Below are 22,166 nucleotides of genomic sequence, written 5' to 3'. Positions count from 1 at the left end.
CCTGGTTTTCTGTTTTGTGGTCCGTTTTGGTTTATTTATGGATTTTATTTGGTGTTACTGGTTTATCTTCCTGTCATCCCTGTGTTTCTGTCTTTAGGTTAGGAATAAACATCTTTTTTTTGTGCATATTTTGTGTCCTTGCCTCCTCATTCACCTCATTCATTGCCTTATGTTGCGCCCCAGTCCTCCGAAGCACCAAGGCGTAACATGTGTGTGTGTGTGTGTGTGTGTGTGTGTATATATATATATATAATCACTCAACTCACCCTTCTTTTGACCCAGAAATATGTGTGTTGCGAAGTATTAAATTAAGGGAGCTATTGAACTCTAAAGTGTCAAAATGTAATTCAGTACAACTGTCCCGGTTATGACAAGTGTTAAAATGAATAGAAATATATATATATATATATATATATATATATATATATATATATATTAGGGGTGTGCCGGGAGCCCACTATTTGTATTTGTATTTGTAAAATATATATAAAATATATATAAATAAATAAATATATATATATATATTTCTATGTGTGTATACTAATACTCAACTATACATACAGTACATATGTCAGCATTTTCCATTAGTTTCATTTAAAACACACCTAAGGTATTAGCCCGTTGCCTTTGCCCCAGGAGTGAGAAGAGAGGAGTCATACTGTACCAGCGGGAAGTCATCAGGGTCAATCCACACGATGCTCAGTTCTGGGTTGTTGGTGTTGTCTCTGGCTACGTCTTTCAGGATCTCCAGGAACTCATAACCATCTGAAACCACGTATAAACACAACCACAGTCACGTATAAACACAACCACAGTCACGTATAAACACAACCACAGTCACGTATAAACACAACCACAGTCACGTATAAACACAACCACAGTCACGTATAAACACAACCACAGTCACATATAAACACAACCAGTCACATATAAACACAACACAGTCACATATAAACACAACCACAGTCACATATAAACACAACCACAGTCACATATAAACACAACCACAGTCACGTATAAACACAACCACAGTCACGTATAAACACAACCACAGTCACGTATAAACACAACCACAGTCACGTATAAACACAACCACAGTCACATATAAACACAACCAGTCACATATAAACACAACACAGTCACATATAAACACAATCACAGTCACGTATAAAAACAACCACAGTCACATATAAACACAATCACATCACATATAAACACAACCACAGTCACGTATAAACACAACCACAGTCACGTATAAACACAACCACAGTCACGTATAAACACAACCACAGTCACATATAAACACAATCACAGTCACATATAAACACAACACAGTCACATATAAACACAACACAGTCACATATAAACACAACCACAGTCACGTATAAACACAATCACAGTCACATATAAACACAACACAGTCACATATAAACACAACAGTCACATATAAACACAACCACAGTCACATATAAACACAACACAGTCACATATAAACACAACCACAGTCACATATAAACACAACCACAGTCACATATAAACACAACCACAGTCACATATAAACACAACCAGTCACATATAAACACAATCACTGTCACATATAAACACAACCACAGTCACGTATAAACACAACCAGTCACATATAAACACAATCACAGTCACGTATAAACACAACAACAGTCACATATAAACACAATCACAGTCACATATAAACACAACAGTCACATATAAACACAATCACAGTAACGTATAAACACAACACAGTCACATATAAACACAACCACAGTCACATATAAACACAATCACAGTCACATATAAACACAACCAGTCACGTATAAACACAACACAGTCACATATAAACACAACACAGTCACGTATAAACACAACCAGTCACATATAAACACAACCACAGTCACATATAAACACAACCACAGTCACATATAAACACAACACAGTCACATATAAACACACCACAGTCACGTATAAACACAACCAGTCACATATAAACACAACCACAGTCACATATAAACACAACCGCAGTCACATATAAACACAACACAGTCACATATAAACACAACCAGTCACATATAAACACAACCACAGTCACGTATAAACACAACCACAGTCACATATAAACACAACCACAGTCACATATAAACACAACACAGTCACGTATAAACACAACCAGTCACATATAAACACAACCACAGTCACATATAAACACAACACAGTCACATATAAACACAACCAGTCACATATAAACACAACCAGTCACATATAAACACAATCACAGTCACGTATAAAAACAAAACAGTCACATATAAACACAATCACAGTCACGTATAAAAACAACCACAGTCATATATAAACACAACCACAGTCACGTATAAACACAACCACAGTCACGTATAAACACAATCACAGTCATATATAAACACAATCACAGTCACATATAAACACAACCACAGTCACGTATAAACACAATCACAGTCACATATAAACACAACACAGTCACATATAAACACAATCACAGTCACGTATAAACACAACCAGGGGCCTCATTTATCATTGAGGTACGCCTTCTTTTACACGGTCTTTTTCGCGATTTCAGGCGTACGCCATTTGCCCCCCCCACATTGCGATTTATCAAGCCGAAAGGGCGGAAATTTAGTCGCCTTTCTACGCGCTTTTGTACGACACCTCTCAAGTTGTCCTACCGATTTACACGGTGTTCTACGCCCTTTTTGAACACAGGGGGAACTGGCGACGCAGGTGGTGCGTCGGTGAATTACTATGTTTGACGGAGAGAATAAGAGCGACAGTTCATGAACGCACAATCATGTAGGCTAATAGCCCAATTCGGCACCAACATATATCGCAATGCAAGATTAGACGTGTCCTCTAACCGGCTCATTAATGGTCCGATATGGATTTGTTCCCCAAACTGAACCTATATGCGCTGTCCCAAACCTTTCCGCGCTATATGTCACACACCTAATGCAGGCACTCCATCAAACGGCAATAATTGACCAATTAGATTGTCATTAATATGTGATCATGTGGACCTGTTTGCTGTTTGGTAAGCATATAAATGACAGTCCTCCTGTGCGTAATGCGAGCCTAAATGAATCCGGCGCTACTCGGCCTACTGGCCGAGATAGAACTCCAAAGAGGTGACGGCGATGGCGACTGCACCCACATATTCATAAGGGCACCATCAGTGAATGAATACGTCTATGTGAATCGCAAAAATGTGCACACTATAAATACCCAAATCATATGTGACGCCGACATGCTCATCACAAGTGTAGTGGCACGGTGGCCTGGCTCCACGCATGACTCATTCACCCTGGCGCACAGCAGGGTGGGGCTAGACTGGAGGCAGGCGCTGCGCGTGACGGCTGGCTTGGTGTGTGCATAGCCAAGATACATATTCTTTGTCTTTTTGACTTTAATCTTTATTAGCATTTTCCATCCATACAACGACAATACCATAAAACATAAAAACTTACAATAACAGCTTATGGGTACTTCCATCCATGCAGCTTTTTTTTCTTACTCAAATATGACAATTTTAATACTAGTGGTATCATCACACTTCCTTCTATAATCCATCCATTTTTCCCATCTCCCTTCAAACTTTCCTTCCTGCATCCTCAATGCATAAATAAATCTCATAAATCTCCTCCACAACACCCACCACTGCTCCTTGGTTGGGGGTTCCACCTTATACCAAGCCCTCATTATTGTCTTTTTACTAGCAACCAATAGTACTTTCACTAGGTATCTGTCCCCTCCTTGTACATCATTCTGTTATGTTTGCCAAGATGTATATTCAAAGCTGATAAGAATGAGAACCAGTCAAGACCCCACCACAAAATGAGGACCCAAGCCCTCAGCCCCCTCCCCGTCATGAGGTTTACCAGCGGGGCCAAAGGGCCCACACTGAGGTCATGCGCCAGCTATGAAGACACAAACAAGTAAGGTTCACATTTCTACCATTTTATTGTCTGTTGGTGGGTGACTGTGTGAGGTGTGTGAGTGCGTTTGTGAGTGAATGTGTGAGGTCCGTGAGTGTGGTAGTGAGTGACTGTGTGAGGTCCTTGAGTGTGGTAGTGAGTGACTGTGTGAGGTCCGTGAGTGTGGTAGTGAGTGACAGTGTGAGGTCCGTGACAGCATGTGTGAGGGAATGAAGTGCAGTGAGGATGTCCTGTTGGCTCTGGTGGTGTAGTGTGGTGACCTCCACCAACTGCTGCACAACTGCCCCACAACTGCCCCAATCCCTTCTGCCATTTCCCTCTGGGCCTCTAGGGTCATGAGCCTCCAGCACAGCGTCTGATAGGAAGCCCAGCCCTCAGGGAACCTTGAGGCAGGGACGCTGGCAGCCGGAGGTGGAGGCGTGGGCGGTGGAGACGGAGACGGAGGCGCTGGAGATGGCACTGGAGGTGGAGGCCGGTGCGCTGGAGGTGGAGGCACTGGAGGTCGTGGCGCTGGATGTAGAGGCTGCAACCGGCGGGGGCACGACCGTCAGGTCAAGGACCACTGCAGACTCCCCCTCCTCTGAGTCCCACCCCACGTCAGAGTCTGGAGAAACAATTTCAGTCATTTTCTTTGAGTTTGTCTGTTAACTTGATTATGCATTAAACATTTTATTGTGTAGCCATATTCAATTGATATGTTTTTCTGTTGGCAGCCAAATAAATGCTTAAGTGTGATTTACCGGGTGATTTAGATGAGAGTCTTAATTTCCCAGAGGGGAAAATGTTTCATGTGGTCTAACATTATGAAGTGGTCATCTGTGTTATCGTTCCCTGTTTTTGGTCCTAAATCAATCATAGCCTACCACAGAATGTGTGGAATGTTTGCTTTCCTCACACATAATACAGCATGTCCGTGTAGCCTACGCCACATACAGGATGCACCAAACATACAGTAGGCTACCTAAACTAGGAGCAATCAGACAAATGTAGGCTCGTACAAATAGCTTACCTTCCGAAGATGATTTTCTTTCCTCGCGTGGACCTCACCAACAAGCACATGCACCTCCGTCTCCGAAAAGTTTCTCTTCTTTCCGCGTTTTTCCATAAACGTATTTGTCTTTCCTAATGCTCCACGCTATATTATGTCGGTTCCTTCCGGGGTATCCACGTTGTGCGCTGTCATAGTTTTGACCATATATGGTTGGATTTGGGCGTGGAGAGGGCGGAACACGGGGCGCGTGCGCGTACGCTCTCTTCTCCGCCAGTCTCGGATTTCTCGTGCAGAAAAGAGCGTACGACTTTTTTGATAGATCCGAAAAGCGTGTAAATATTCTCGTCGTACGCTACATTTAGCATTTTCCGCGTTTTCGTCGTACGCCCTCTTTTACACCAGAATTTACACGCTCTTTGATAAATGAGGCCCCAGTCACGTATAAACACAACACAGTCACATATAAACACAACACAGTCACATATAAACACAACACAGTCACATATAAACACAACCACAGTCACGTATAAACACAACCACAGTCACATATAAACACAACACAGTCACATATAAACACAACCACAGTCACGTATAAACAACCACAGTCACATATAAACACAACCAGTCACATATAAATACAATCACAGTCACATATAAACACAACCACAGTCACATAAACACAACCACAGTCACGTATAAACACAACCACAGTCACGTATAAACACAACCAGTCACGTATAAACACAACCAGTCACATATAAACACAACCACAGTCACATATAAACACAACCACAGTCACGTATAAACACAACCACAGTCACATATAAACACAACCACAGTCACATATAAACACAAAACAGTCTCATATAAACACAACCACAGTCACATATAAACACAACACAGTCACATATAAACACAACCACAGTCACATATAAACACAACCACAGTCACATATAAACACAACCACAGTCACATATAAACACAACCAGTCACATATAAACACAATCACTGTCACATATAAACACAACCACAGTCACGTATAAACACAACCAGTCACATATAAACACAATCACAGTCACGTATAAACACAACAACAGTCACATATAAACACAATCACAGTCACATATAAACACAACAGTCACATATAAACACAATCACAGTAACGTATAAACACAACACAGTCACATATAAACACAACCACAGTCACATATAAACACAATCACAGTCACATATAAACACAACCAGTCACGTATAAACACAACACAGTCACATATAAACACAACACAGTCACGTATAAACACAACCAGTCACATATAAACACAACCACAGTCACATATAAACACAACACAGTCACGTATAAACACAACCACAGTCACATATAAACACAACCAGTCACGTATAAACACAACCAGTCACGTATAAAAACAACCAGTCACGTATAAACACAACACAGTCACATATAAACACAATCACAGTAACATATAAACACAACCACAGTCACATATAAACACAACCACAGTCACGTATAAACACAACCACAGTCACGTATAAACACAACCAGTCACATATAAACACAACAGTCACATATAAACACAACCACAGTCACGTATAAACACAATCACAGTCATATAAACACAACCACAGTCACGTATAAACACAACCAGTCACGTATAAACACAACCACAGTCACGTATAAATACAACCACAGTCACATATAAACACAACCAGTCACATATAAACACAATCACAGTCACATATAAACACAACCACAGTCACATATAAACACAACCACAGTCATATAAACACAACCACAGTCATATAAACACAATCACAGTAACATATAAACACAATCACAGTAACGTATAAACACAACCAGTCACGTATAAACACAACCAGTCACGTATAAACACAACCAGTCACATATAAACACAACCACAGTCACGTATAAACACAACCAGTCACATATAAACACAACCAGTCACGTATAAACACAACCAGTCACGTATAAAAACAACCACAGTCACGTATAAACACAACCACAGTCACATATAAACACAACACAGTCACATATAAACACAACCAGTCACATATAAACACAACCACAGTCACATATAAACACAAAACAGTCACATATAAACACAACAGTCACATATAAACACACCACAGTCACATATAAACACAACAGTCACGTATAAACACAACCACAGTCACGTATAAACACAACCACAGTCACGTATAAACACAACCAGTCACGTATAAACACAACCAGTCACGTATAAACACAACCACAGTCACGTATAAACACAACCAGTCACGTATAAACACAACCAGTCACATATAAACACAACCACAGTCACATATAAACACAACCACAGTCACGTATAAACACAACCACAGTCACATATAAACACAACCACAGTCACATATAAACACAAAACAGTCTCATATAAACACAACCACAGTCACATATAAACACAACACAGTCACATATAAACACAACCACAGTCACATATAAACACAACCACAGTCACATATAAACACAACCACAGTCACATATAAACACAACCAGTCACATATAAACACAATCACTGTCACATATAAACACAACCACAGTCACGTATAAACACAACCAGTCACATATAAACACAATCACAGTCACGTATAAACACAACAACAGTCACATATAAACACAATCACAGTCACATATAAACACAACAGTCACATATAAACACAATCACAGTAACGTATAAACACAACACAGTCACATATAAACACAACCACAGTCACATATAAACACAATCACAGTCACATATAAACACAACCAGTCACGTATAAACACAACACAGTCACATATAAACACAACACAGTCACGTATAAACACAACCAGTCACATATAAACACAACCACAGTCACATATAAACACAACACAGTCACGTATAAACACAACCACAGTCACATATAAACACAACCAGTCACGTATAAACACAACCAGTCACATATAAACACAACCAGTCACGTATAAACACAACCACAGTCACATATAAACACAACCACAGTCACGTATAAACACAACCACAGTCACATATAAACACAACCAGTCACGTATAAACACAACCAGTCACGTATAAACACAAAAGTCACATATAAACACAACAGTCACATATAAACACAATCACTGTCACATATAAACACAACCACAGTCACGTATAAACACAACCAGTCACATATAAACACAATCACAGTCACGTATAAACACAACAACAGTCACATATAAACACAATCACAGTCACATATAAACACAACAGTCACATATAAACACAATCACAGTAACGTATAAACACAACACAGTCACATATAAACACAACCACAGTCACATATAAACACAATCACAGTCACATATAAACACAACCAGTCACGTATAAACACAACACAGTCACATATAAACACAACACAGTCACGTATAAACACAACCAGTCACATATAAACACAACCACAGTCACATATAAACACAACACAGTCACGTATAAACACAACCACAGTCACATATAAACACAACCAGTCACGTATAAACACAACCAGTCACGTATAAACACAACCAGTCACGTATAAACACAACACAGTCACATATAAACACAATCACAGTAACATATAAACACAACCACAGTCACATATAAACACAACCACAGTCACGTATAAACACAACCACAGTCACATATAAACACAATCACAGTAACATATAAACACAACCACAGTCACATATAAACACAACCACAGTCACGTATAAACACAATCACAGTCACATATAAACACAACAGTCACATATAAACACAATCACAGTAACGTATAAACACAACACAGTCACATATAAACACAACCACAGTCACATATAAACACAATCACAGTCACATATAAACACAACCAGTCACGTATAAACACAACACAGTCACATATAAACACAACACAGTCACGTATAAACACAACCAGTCACATATAAACACAACCACAGTCACATATAAACACAACACAGTCACGTATAAACACAACCACAGTCACATATAAACACAACCAGTCACGTATAAACACAACCAGTCACGTATAAACACAACCAGTCACGTATAAACACAACACAGTCACATATAAACACAATCACAGTAACATATAAACACAACCACAGTCACATATAAACACAACCACAGTCACGTATAAACACAACCACAGTCACGTATAAACACAACCAGTCACATATAAACACAACAGTCACATATAAACACAACCACAGTCACGTATAAACACAATCACAGTCATATAAACATAACCACAGTCATATATAAACACAATCACAGTCACGTATAAACACAACCACAGTCACGTATAAACACAATCACAGTCACATATAAACACAAAACAGTCACATATAAACACAACCACAGTCACATATAAACACAACACAGTCACATATAAACACAACCACAGTCACATATAAACACAACCACAGTCACATATAAACACAACCAGTCACGTATAAACACAACCACAGTCACGTATAAACACAACCACAGTCACGTATAAACACAACCACAGTCACATATAAACACAACCACAGTCACGTATAAACACAACCACAGTCACATATAAACACAACCACAGTCACATATAAACACAACCACAGTCACATATAAACACAACCAGGGGCCTCATTTATCAAAGAGCGTGTAAATTCAGGTGTAAAAGAGGGCGTACGACGAAAACGCGGAAAATGCACAATGTAGCGTACGACGAGAATATTTACACGCTTTTCGGATCTATCAAAAAAGTCGTATGCCCTTTTCTGCACGAGAAATCCGAGACGGGCGGGGAAGAGAGCGTACGCGCACGCGCCCCGTGTTCCGCCCTCTCCACGCCCAAATCCAACCATATATGGTCAAAACTATGACAGCGTGTCGGGGATACCCCGGAAGGAACGGACATAATATAGCGTGGAGCATTAGGACAGACAAACGCGGAAAGAAGAGAAACTTTTCGGAGACGGAGGTGCATGTGCTTGTTGGTGAGGTCCACGCGAGGAAAGAAAATCATCTTCGGAAGGTAAGCTATTTGTACGAGCCTACATTTGTCTGATTGCTCCTAGTTTAGGTAGCCTACTGTATGTTCGTGCATCCTGTATGTGGCGTAGGCTACACGGACATGCTGTATTATGTGTGAGGAAAGCAAACATTCCACACATTCTGTGGTAGGCTATGATTGATTTAGGACCAAAAACAGGGAACGATAACACAGATGACCACTTCATAATGTTAGACCACATGAAACATTTTCCCCTCTGGGAAATGTAGACTCTCATCTAAATCACCCGGTAAATCACACTTAAGCATTTATTTGGCTGCCAACAGAAAAACATATCAATTGAATATGGCTACACAATGAAATGTTTAATGCATAATCAAGTTAACAGACAAACTCAAAGAAAATGACTGAAATTGTTTCTCCAGACTCTGACGTGGGGTGGGACTCAGAGGAGGGGGAGTCTGCAGTGGTCCTTGACCTGACGGTCGTGCCCCCGCCGGTTGCAGCCTCTACATCCAGCGCCACGACCTCCAGTGCCTCCACCTCCAGCGCACCGGCCTCCACCTCCAGTGCCATCTCCAGCGCCTCCGTCTCCGTCTCCACCGCCCACGCCTCCACCTCCGGCTGCCAGCGTCCCTGCCTCAAGGTTCCCTGAGGGCTGGGCTTCCTATCAGATGCTGTGCTGGAGGCTCATGACCCTAGAGGCCCAGAGGGAAATGGCAGAAGGGATTGGGGCAGTTGTGGGGCAGTTGTGCAGCAGTTGGTGGAGGTCACCACACTACACCACCAGAGCCAACAGGACATCCTCACTGCACTTCATTCCCTCACACATGCTGTCACAGACCTCACACAGTCACTCACTACCACACTCACGGACCTCACACATTCACTGACAAACGCACTCACACACCTCACACAGTCACCCACCAACAGACAATAAAATGGTAGAAATGTGAACCTTACTTGTTTGTGTCTTCATAGCTGGCGCATGACCTCAGTGTGGGCCCTTTGGCCCCGCTGGTAAACCTCATGACGGGGAGGGGGCTGAGGGCTTGGGTCCTCATTTTGTGGTGGGGTCTTGACTGGTTCTCATTCTTATCAGCTTTGAATATACATCTTGGCAAACATAACAGAATGATGTACAAGGAGGGGACAGATACCTAGTGAAAGTACTATTGGTTGCTAGTAAAAAGACAATAATGAGGGCTTGGTATAAGGTGGAACCCCCAACCAAGGAGCAGTGGTGGGTGTTGTGGAGGAGATTTATGAGATTTATTTATGCATTGAGGATGCAGGAAGGAAAGTTTGAAGGGAGATGGGAAAAATGGATGGATTATAGAAGGAAGTGTGATGATACCACTAGTATTAAAATAGTCATATTTGAGTAAGAAAAAAAAGCTGCATGGATGGAAGTACCCATTAGCTGTTATTGTAAGTTTTTATGTTTTATGGTATTGTCGTTGTATGGATGGAAAATGCTAATAAAGATTAAAGTAAAAAAGACAAAGAATATGTATCTTGGCTATGCACACACCAAGCCAGCCGTCACGCGCAGCGCCTGCCTCCAGTCTAGCCCCTACCCTGCTGTGCGCCAGGATGAATGAGTCATGCGTGGAGCCAGGCCACCGTGCCACTACACTTGTGATGAGCATGTCGGCGTCACATATGATTTGGGTATTTATAGTGTGCACATTTTTGCGATTCACATAGACGTATTCATTCACTGATGGTGCCCTTATGAATATGTGGGTGCAGTCGCCATCGCCGTCACCTCTTTGGAGTTCTATCTCGGCCAGTAGGCCGAGTAGCGCCGGATTCATTTAGGCTCGCATTACGCACAGGAGGACTGTCATTTATATGCTTACCAAACAGCAAACAGGTCCACATGATCACATATTAATGACAATCTAATTGGTCAATTATTGCCGTTTGATGGAGTGCCTGCATTAGGTGTGTGACATATAGCGCGGAAGGGTTTGGGACAGCGCATAGGTACAGTTTGGGGAACAAATCCATATCGAACCATGAATGAGCCGGTTAGAGGACACGTCTAATCTTGCATTGCGATATATGTTTGTGCTGAATTGGCCTATTAGCCTACATGATTGTGCGTTCATGAACTGTCGCTCTTATTCTCTCCGTCAAACATAGTAATTCACCGACGCACCACCTGCGTCGCCAGTTCCCCCTGTGTTCAAAAAGGGCGTAGAACACCGTGTAAATCGGTACGCCAACTGGAGAGGTGTCCTACAAAAGCGCGGAGAAAGGCGACTAAATTTTCGCCCTTTCGGCTTGATAAATCGCAATGTGGGGGGGGCAAATGGCGTACGCCTGAACTCGCGAAAAAGACCGTGTAAAAGAAGGCGTACCTCAATGATAAATGAGGCCCCAGTCACGTATAAACACAACCACAGTCACGTACAGTATAAACACAACCACAGTCACATATAAACACAACACAGTCACGTATAAACACAACCACAGTCATATATAAACACAACCACAGTCACATATAAACACAACCACAGTCACATATAAACACAACCAGTCACGTATAAACACAATCACAGTCACATATAAACACAACCACAGTCACATATAAACACAACACAGTCACATATAAACACAACCAGTCACGTATAAACACAACCAGGGGCCTCATTTATCATTGAGGTACGCCTTCTTTTACACGGTCTTTTTCGCGAGTTCAGGCGTACGCCATTTGCCCCCCCCACATTGCGATTTATCAAGCCGTAAGGGCGAAAATTTAGTCGCCTTTCTCCGCGCTTTTGTAGGACACCTCTCCAGTTGGCGTACCGATTTACACGGTGTTCTACGCCCTTCTTGAACACAGGGGGAACTGGCGACGCAGGTGGTGCGTCGGTGAATTACTATGTTTGACGGAGAGAATAAGAGCGACAGTTCATGAACGCACAATCATGTAGGCTAATAGCCCAATTCAGCACCAATATATATCGCAATGCTAGATTAGACGTGTCCTCTAACCGGCTCATTCATGGTCCGATATGGATTTGTTCCCCAAACGGAACCTATGCGCTGTCCCAAACCTTTCCGCGCTATATGTCACACACCTAATGCAGGCACTCCATCAAACGGCAATAATTGACCAATTAGATTGTCATTAATATGTGATCATGTGGACCTGTTTGCTCTTTGGTAAGCATATAAATGACAGTCCTCCTGTGCGTAATGCGAGCCTAAATGAATCCGGCGCTACTCGGCCTACTGGCCCGAGATAGAACTCCAAAGAGGTGACGGCGATGGCGACTGCACCCACATAAGGGCACCATCAGTGAATGAATACGTCTATGTGAATCGCTAAAATGTGCACACTAGAAATACCCAAATCATATGTGACATGCTCATCACAAGTGTAGTGGCACGGTGGCCTGGCTCCACGCATGACTCATTCATCCTGGCGCACAGCAGGGTAGGGCTAGACTGGAGGCAGGCGCTGCGCGTGACGGCTGGCTTATTGGTGTGTGCATAGCCAAGATACATATTCTTTGTCTTATTTACTTTAATCTTTATTAGCATTTTCCATCCATACAACGACAATACAATAAAACATAAAAACTTACAATAACAGCTTATGGGTACTTCCATCCATGCAGCTTTTTTTTCTTACTCAAATATGACAATTTTAATATTAGTGGTATCATCACACTTCCTTCTATAATCCATCCATTTTTCCCATCTCCCTTCAAACTTTCCTTCATGCATCCTCAATGCATGCGTGAACCTCTCCCTAACATACATCTCCTCCACAACACCCAGCCACTGCACCTTGGTTGGGGGTTCCACCTTATACCAAGCCCTCGTTATTGTCTTTTTACTAGCAACCAATAGTACTTTCACTAGGTATCTGTCCCCTCCTTGTACATCATCCCGTGTTATGTTTGCCAAGATATATATTCAAAGCTGATAAGAAGGTGGAAGTCGGCGCGCTGGAGGTGGAGGCTGCAACTCGCGGGGGCACGACCGTCAGGTCAAGGACCACTGCAGACTCCCCCTCCTCTGAGTCCCACCCCACGTCAGAGTCTGGAGAAACAATTTCAATCATTTTCTTTGAGTTTGTCTGTGAACTTGATTATGCATTAAACATTTCATTGTGCAGCCATATTCATTTGATATGTTTTTCTGTTGGCAGTCAAATAAATGCTGTGATTTACCGGGTGATTTAGATGAGTCTTAATTTCCCAGAGGGGAAAATGTTTAATGTGTTCTAACATTATGAAGTGGTCATCTGCGTTATTGTTCCCTGTTTTTGGTCCTAATTTAATCATAGCCTACCACAGAATGTTTGCTTCACTCGCAGCCACATGTTACAGTATGTCCGTCTATGCCCAATCCTAGATGCACAACACGTAGCTAAAGTAGGCTACTAAGCTGTAGGAGCAAACAGACAAACGTAGGCGATTTATACCTTCCGATGAGGATTGCCTTCCTCACGTGGACCTCACCAACTAGCACATGCACCTCCGTCTCCGAAAAGTTCCTCTTCTTTGCTCTTCGTTCCATGTTTCATTGTCCCGCCTGGGTGCTCCACGCTACCTTTTTAAGCCGGTTCCTTCCGGGAAACCACGTTTGTCCACTCATGGTTGTGACCATATATGGTTGGATTAGGGCGTGGAGGGGGCGGAACACGGGGCGCGTGCGCGTACACTCCCTTCCCCGCCCGTCTCGGATTTACCGTGCAGAAAAGGGCATACGACATTTTTGATAGATCCGAAAAGCGTGTAAATATTCTCGTCGTACGCTACATTGTGCATTTTCCGCGTTTTCGTCGTACGCCCTCTTTTACACCTGAATTTACACGCTCTTTGATAAATGAGGCCCCAGTCACGTATAAACACAACCAGTCACATATAAACACAACCACAGTCACATATAAACACAACCACAGTCACGTATAAACACAACCACAGTCACATATAAACACAACCAGTCACATATAAACACAACCAGTCACATATAAACACAACCACAGTCATATATAAACACAACCACAGTCACATATAAACACAACCACAGTCACATATAAACACAACCAGTCACGTATAAACACAACCACAGTCACATATAAACACAACCACAGTCACGTATAAACACAACCACAGTCACATATAAACACAACCAGTCACGTATAAACACAACCACAGTCACGTATAAACACAACCAGTCACGTATAAACACAAAAGTCACATATAAACACAACAGTCACATATAAACACAATCACTGTCACATATAAACACAACCACAGTCACGTATAAACACAACCAGTCACATATAAACACAATCACAGTCACGTATAAACACAACAACAGTCACATATAAACACAATCACAGTCACATATAAACACAACAGTCACATATAAACACAATCACAGTAACGTATAAACACAACACAGTCACATATAAACACAACCACAGTCACATATAAACACAATCACAGTCACATATAAACACAACCAGTCACAAATAAACACAACACAGTCACATATAAACACAACACAGTCACGTATAAACACAACCAGTCACATATAAACACAACCACAGTCACATATAAACACAACACAGTCACGTATAAACACAACCACAGTCACATATAAACACAACCAGTCACGTATAAACACAACCAGTCACGTATAAACACAACCAGTCACGTATAAACACAACACAGTCACATATAAACACAATCACAGTAACATATAAACACAACCACAGTCACATATAAACACAACCACAGTCACGTATAAACACAACCACAGTCACGTATAAAAACAACCAGTCACGTATAAACACAACAGTCACATATAAACACAACCACAGTCACGTATAAACACAATCACAGTCATATAAACACAACCACAGTCACGTATAAACACAACCAGTCACATATAAACACAACAGTCACATATAAACACAACCACAGTCACGTATAAACACAATCACAGTCATATAAACACAACCACAGTCACGTATAAACACAACCAGTCACGTATAAACACAACCACAGTCACGTATAAATACAACCACAGTCACATATAAACACAACCAGTCACATATAAACACAATCACAGTCACATATAAACACAACCACAGTCACATATAAACACAACCACAGTCATATAAACACAACCACAGTCATATAAACACAATCACAGTAACGTATAAACACAATCACAGTAACGTATAAACACAACCAGTCACGTATAAACACAACCAGTCACGTATAAACACAACCAGTCACATATAAACACAACCACAGTCACGTATAAACACAACCAGTCACATATAAACACAACCAGTCACGTATAAACACAACCAGTCACGTATAAAAACAACCACAGTCACGTATAAACACAACCACAGTCACATATAAACACAACACAGTCACATATAAACACAACCAGTCACATATAAACACAACCACAGTCACATATAAACACAAAACAGTCACATATAAACACAATCACAGTCACGTATAAAAACAACCACAGTCACGTATAAACACAACACAGTCACATATAAACACAATCACAGTAACATATAAACACAACCACAGTCACATATAAACACAACCACAGTCACGTATAAACACAACCACAGTCACGTATAAACACAACCAGTCACATATAAACACAACAGTCACATATAAACACAACCACAGTCACATATAAACACAACCAGTCACGTATAAACACAATCACAGTCATATATAAACATAACCACAGTCATATATAAACACAATCACAGTCACGTATAAACACAACCACAGTCACGTATAAACACAATCACAGTCACATATAAACACAATCACAGTCACGTATAAACACAATCACAGTCACGTATAAACACAATCACAGTCATATATAAACATAACCACAGTCATATATAAACACAATCACAGTCACGTATAAACACAACCACAGTCACGTATAAACACAATCACAGTCACATATAAACACAAAACAGTCACATATAAACACAACCACAGTCACATATAAACACAACACAGTCACATATAAACACAACCACAGTCACATATAAACACAACCACAGTCACATATAAACACAACCACAGTCACATATAAACACAACCAGTCACGTATAAACACAACCACAGTCACGTATAAACACAACCACAGTCACATATAAACACAACCAGTCACATATAAACACAACCACAGTCACATATAAACACAACCACAGTCACATATAAACACAACCACAGTCACATATAAACACAACCAGTCACGTATAAACACAACCACAGTCACGTACAGTATAAACACAACCACAGTCACATATAAACACAACACAGTCACGTATAAACACAACCACAGTCATATATAAACACAACCACAGTCACATATAAACACAACCACAGTCACATATAAACACAACCAGTCACGTATAAACACAACCACAGTCACATATAAACACAACCACAGTCACGTATAAACACAACCACAGTCACATATAAACACAACCAGTCACGTATAAACACAACCAGTCACGTATAAACACAAAAGTCACATATAAACACAACAGTCACATATAAACACAATCACTGTCACATATAAACACAACCACAGTCACGTATAAACACAACCAGTCACATATAAACACAACCACAGTCACATATAAACACAACCACAGTCACATATAAACACAACCAGTCACGTATAAACACAATCACAGTCACATATAAACACAACCACAGTCACATATAAACACAACACAGTCACATATAAACACAACCAGTCACGTATAAACACAACCAGTCACATATAAACACAACCACAGTCACATATAAACACAACCACAGTCACGTATAAACACAACCACAGTCACATATAAACACAACCAGTCACATATAAACACAACCAGTCACATATAAACACAACCACAGTCATATATAAACACAACCACAGTCACATATAAACACAACCACAGTCACATATAAACACAACCAGTCACGTATAAACACAACCACAGTCACATATAAACACAACCACAGTCACGTATAAACACAACCACAGTCACATATAAACACAACCAGTCACGTATAAACACAACCAGTCACGTATAAACACAAAAGTCACATATAAACACAACAGTCACATATAAACACAACCACAGTCACATATAAACACAACCACAGTCACGTACTGTCTGAGTAACCTGTCATGTACAAACACAGCATTATGGGATCCATACATACATTTAAGATACATTTAAGATTCACAAACCTGGATCCTCCTCCTCTGCAAAAGCCACAATGTGGATTCCATCCATGTCGTCTTCCTGGGAACGTAAGAATATAACAGAGCAGGAATGGAGAGAGAATTCTAGCATATGGGGTGAATTGAGCTTTGGAACTGAATGTAATATGAATTCTGCATGCATTGATGTAGTCTTTTGATCATTTCTGTCTGTAAGGAAGAAGAATCAGATCCTTCGATGCAAGTTTCAATACTTTTATTGAATCTCTGGCATCAAAATCATACAGTTGTGATGAGTTCACACGTCAATGGTCTAGGATGAACTGAACTAACACACAGATCACTCTCTTGGTTATACGAAAAGAGGTGTTACGCAAAATTGTCCTGTTCTTTGTTACCTTGTCTAAAGTTAGACAGTTTAATGGCTCAGTTAAACAGATCTTGTGTGCCATGTTTGTGTGACGGTGTGTGTGTTTGTGGGTTGACTATGAAAACCAGCGCTCTGCTGTGAGACACCTGATCCTATAGTCAGAAACTTGACGCCTAGTGAATATATAGGTTTTACTAAAAGCCACTAAATGTCATATAGGTGGCAATAGTGAATATATGGATTTTTCTAAAAGGCACTTAATGTCATATATTTTAGATAAGAAACGCTTAGTAAAATATAGGTGGTGCCATTCTGAAAATCCCCAGTGTCTTAAAGACATCCTAGGCCTGTCTGTAGCTTTCCATCCCTCCAGTATACCTATATGTGTGCATTTGAAATTCAATTTATAACTTGTGATTATACTGGTCAAAATATACTACATTGACCTGTGGAGTAGATGCACCCAGTGCACCATGCAACAGCACTTGTGATGTGCAACTCACCCACGTCTCAAACATGTCCTTGGCGCGCAGTTTTCTCAGCGTCGCCCTGCAAGGTCACATCATAGCAAGGTTATTATAGTTAATGAAAACTAACTAAAAAACTGAAACTAGGTGTGAAAAAACATTTCAGTTAACTGAAATAAAAATGAAAACTAGGCTTTACAAAAAAACGATAACTAACTAAAACTGTATTGTGTGTTTACAAAACTAACTAAAATAAACTAAAATTATAGAGAAAATTTTCTTAGTTTTAGTCTTTTTCATTTCATACGTAAACCTAGTATTTTGGGTGGTTATGAAATCTATCCTCCATTTTATTTTGCTGTGTCCCTGCGCAGAAGTAACCTGACGTGGTCCAGATGGTTTGTTTCACACAGAGTGAAATAACGTGAGCTCACAAGATCAGGATGGTCTCACCAGGCTAGCGCAGAAGAAAAAAAAAACTAAAACTAATATTGAAACTAATAAAAACTAAACTAAAACTAAGCATTTAAAAAAAAAAAAAAAAACTAAACTAGCAAACCTGCTTTAAAACTAATCAAAACTAAACTGAAATTAAAAACAAAAAGTTAAAACGATATAAAAAGAAAAACTAATGAAAAAAGAAAAACTATTATAACCTTGCATCATAGTACATCATTTCACACAAAAAATGTCACCAGAATGATTGAATACTAGATGTTGATGGAGGTGAGGACACCCCTCTACCTTCTGTGTTGGTTGACAAAGTCGACAATGTCCATCTCTGAAAGAGGCCTCCCAGGCAAGATGGCCGGTTCCTCCATGAAGGGCTCGTAGAAGTTCACCTCATTCATCTTCAGAGAAAGGTGCTTTGCCACCTGTAACACGACATATCTGAACATAGTCCTAGCCATGATCCCTCTAGACCAGGCATTCCCAAACTGTGAGGCGGGCCTCCCCTGGGGGGCCCCAAAGAAATTCAGGGGAAGCGCGGAGGGATGGTTAGAAAAAAAAAAAAAGGAAAAACATTTTTTTATTTTTGAATTTTCTATGGTTTTTATGAATGAAACGTGATTTTAAAGGTCAGAAGATCTAAATAAATAATGGGAGAGATGGATACTATATGTGTGGATAGTGCAGAGAGAGCCTCCCCCCACAGGCATGAATGTATTGTGCGAAAACGTCATAACGTTAACTAGCAACAGGTGCCACCGAGCTAACTTAGCTGTATAACGTTATGGGCTAGCTAACGCTGCCTTGCAAAATGGACAAATTTGGGGGGTTGGGGGGGCGCGGGTGTGTCACTGTTTTCAGAGGGGACGCCCATATTGATGGAGTTTGGGAACCCATGCTCTAGACTGACAACTCTGTACAGTGTCACACCCATCTTTCACCCCTTTTGTGCATAACTGATTGATTCATTTATTAGGTTTTTGAATACTACCTTTAGGATTGGACTTACAGCTTTGTCGAACGTGGCGAAGAACTTGATGTAGGGTTGAAAACGTTCTGAGGCCTCTTGAAAGGCCTTGTAGTCTGAATGAGAGAATGAAAGAGAGACAGGAAGAGGATATTATCATAATTGATAATCTGAGCCCACTAAACAAAGAATATAAGCTATTTATAAGCTCTCGTGAGGCAAAGTGAGAAGGCAGCCTGGAACATGGAGTCTGCTTAATGGTAATTCGCCTCCATTATCCTCCCTGTGCCGGAGTGAGGCTCTGGGGAGGAGAACGGGCGCCCCAGCGGGTCGGCTCCTGGTGCATGCTGGGACAGCTGAGCTCCTGCCCCACTCTGAGGCTCGGAACGCGTTGAGTGTCTCTTGACAGGGATTGAGGTTTTATTTTTAGCCCTTCTGAAGAACCGTTTTCACACACACACACACACACACACACACACACACACACACACACACACACACACACACACACACACACACACACAGAGAGACACAGACACACACACACACAGTTTCCCCAGGCTCACGCGAGTCTTCTCCCTTGAAGTAACCGATGAGGCGGATGTCTTCCTCCATTCTCTCAAAGGCTCGCAGCTCCATGGCGTTACTGATGAGCTCCACTGGGTCCTCCAACACCTGGAAGACCACAGAACACCGTTATTAACCCTAACCCAACCCTACCCCTAACCTAGCCCTAACCCAACCCTAACCTAGCCCTAACCCAGCCCAACCCAACCCTACCACTAACCTAGCCCTAACCCAACCCTACCACTAACCTAGCCCTAACCCAACCCTAACCCTAACCTAGCCCTAACCCAGCCCAACCCAACCCTACCACTAACCTAGCCCTAACCCAACCCTACCACTAACCTAGCCCTAACCCGACCCTACCACTAACCTAGCCCTAACCCAACCCTACCCCTAACCTAGCCCTAACCCAACCCTAACCCTAACCTAGCCCTAACCCAGCCCAACCCAACCCTACCACTAACCTAGCCCTAACCCAACCCTACCACTAACCTAGCCCTAACCCGACCCTACCACTAACCTAGCCCTAACCCAACCCTACCACTAACCTAGCCCTAACCCGACCCTACCACTAACCTAGCCCTAACCCAACCCTACCACTAACCTAGCCCTAACCCAACCCTACCACTAACCTAGCCCTAACCCGACCCTACCACTAACCTAGCCCTAACCCAACCCTACCACTAACCTAGCCCTAACCCAACCCTACTACTAACCTAGCCCTAACCCAACCCTACCACTAACCTAGCCCTAACCCGACCCTACCACTAACCTAGCCCTAACCCAACCCTACCACTAACCTAGCCCTAACCCAACCCTACCACTAACCTAGCCCTAACCCAACCCTACCACTAACCTAGCCCTAACCCAACCCTACCACTAACCTAGCCCTAACCCAACCCTACCACTAACCTAGCCCTAACCTGACCCAACCCTACCACTAACCTAGCCCTAACCCAACCCTACCACTAACCTAGCCCTAACCCAGCCCTACCACTAACCTAGCCCTAACCTGACCCAACCCTACCACTAACCTAGCCCTAACCCAACCCTACCACTA

At 41.5% G+C, this 22,166-nt stretch overlaps 1 protein-coding gene across 1 annotated transcript in view; it reads right to left on the bottom strand.

The window, feature by feature from the left end:
* The window catches only part of LOC311327443 (calsequestrin-2-like), a gene marked incomplete at both ends in the record, with an annotated part of 67,508 nt that overhangs the window by 16,836 nt on the left and 28,506 nt on the right, over nt 1-22,166 (bottom strand). Inside the window, 6 exons of the mRNA XM_084460479.1 lie at nt 665-765; nt 18,313-18,367; nt 19,159-19,204; nt 19,867-19,997; nt 20,582-20,655; nt 21,106-21,214. Coding sequence (XP_084316605.1) covers nt 665-765; nt 18,313-18,367; nt 19,159-19,204; nt 19,867-19,997; nt 20,582-20,655; nt 21,106-21,214 — 516 coding nt within the window. The remainder of the gene's footprint in view (nt 1-664; nt 766-18,312; nt 18,368-19,158; nt 19,205-19,866; nt 19,998-20,581; nt 20,656-21,105; nt 21,215-22,166) is intronic.

This window comes from Borostomias antarcticus, assembly GCF_949987555.1.
Source record: "Borostomias antarcticus genome assembly, chromosome: 32".
Lineage (NCBI taxonomy): Eukaryota > Metazoa > Chordata > Actinopteri > Stomiiformes > Stomiidae > Borostomias > Borostomias antarcticus.
This window is presented reverse-complemented; position numbering and strand designations above follow the sequence as displayed.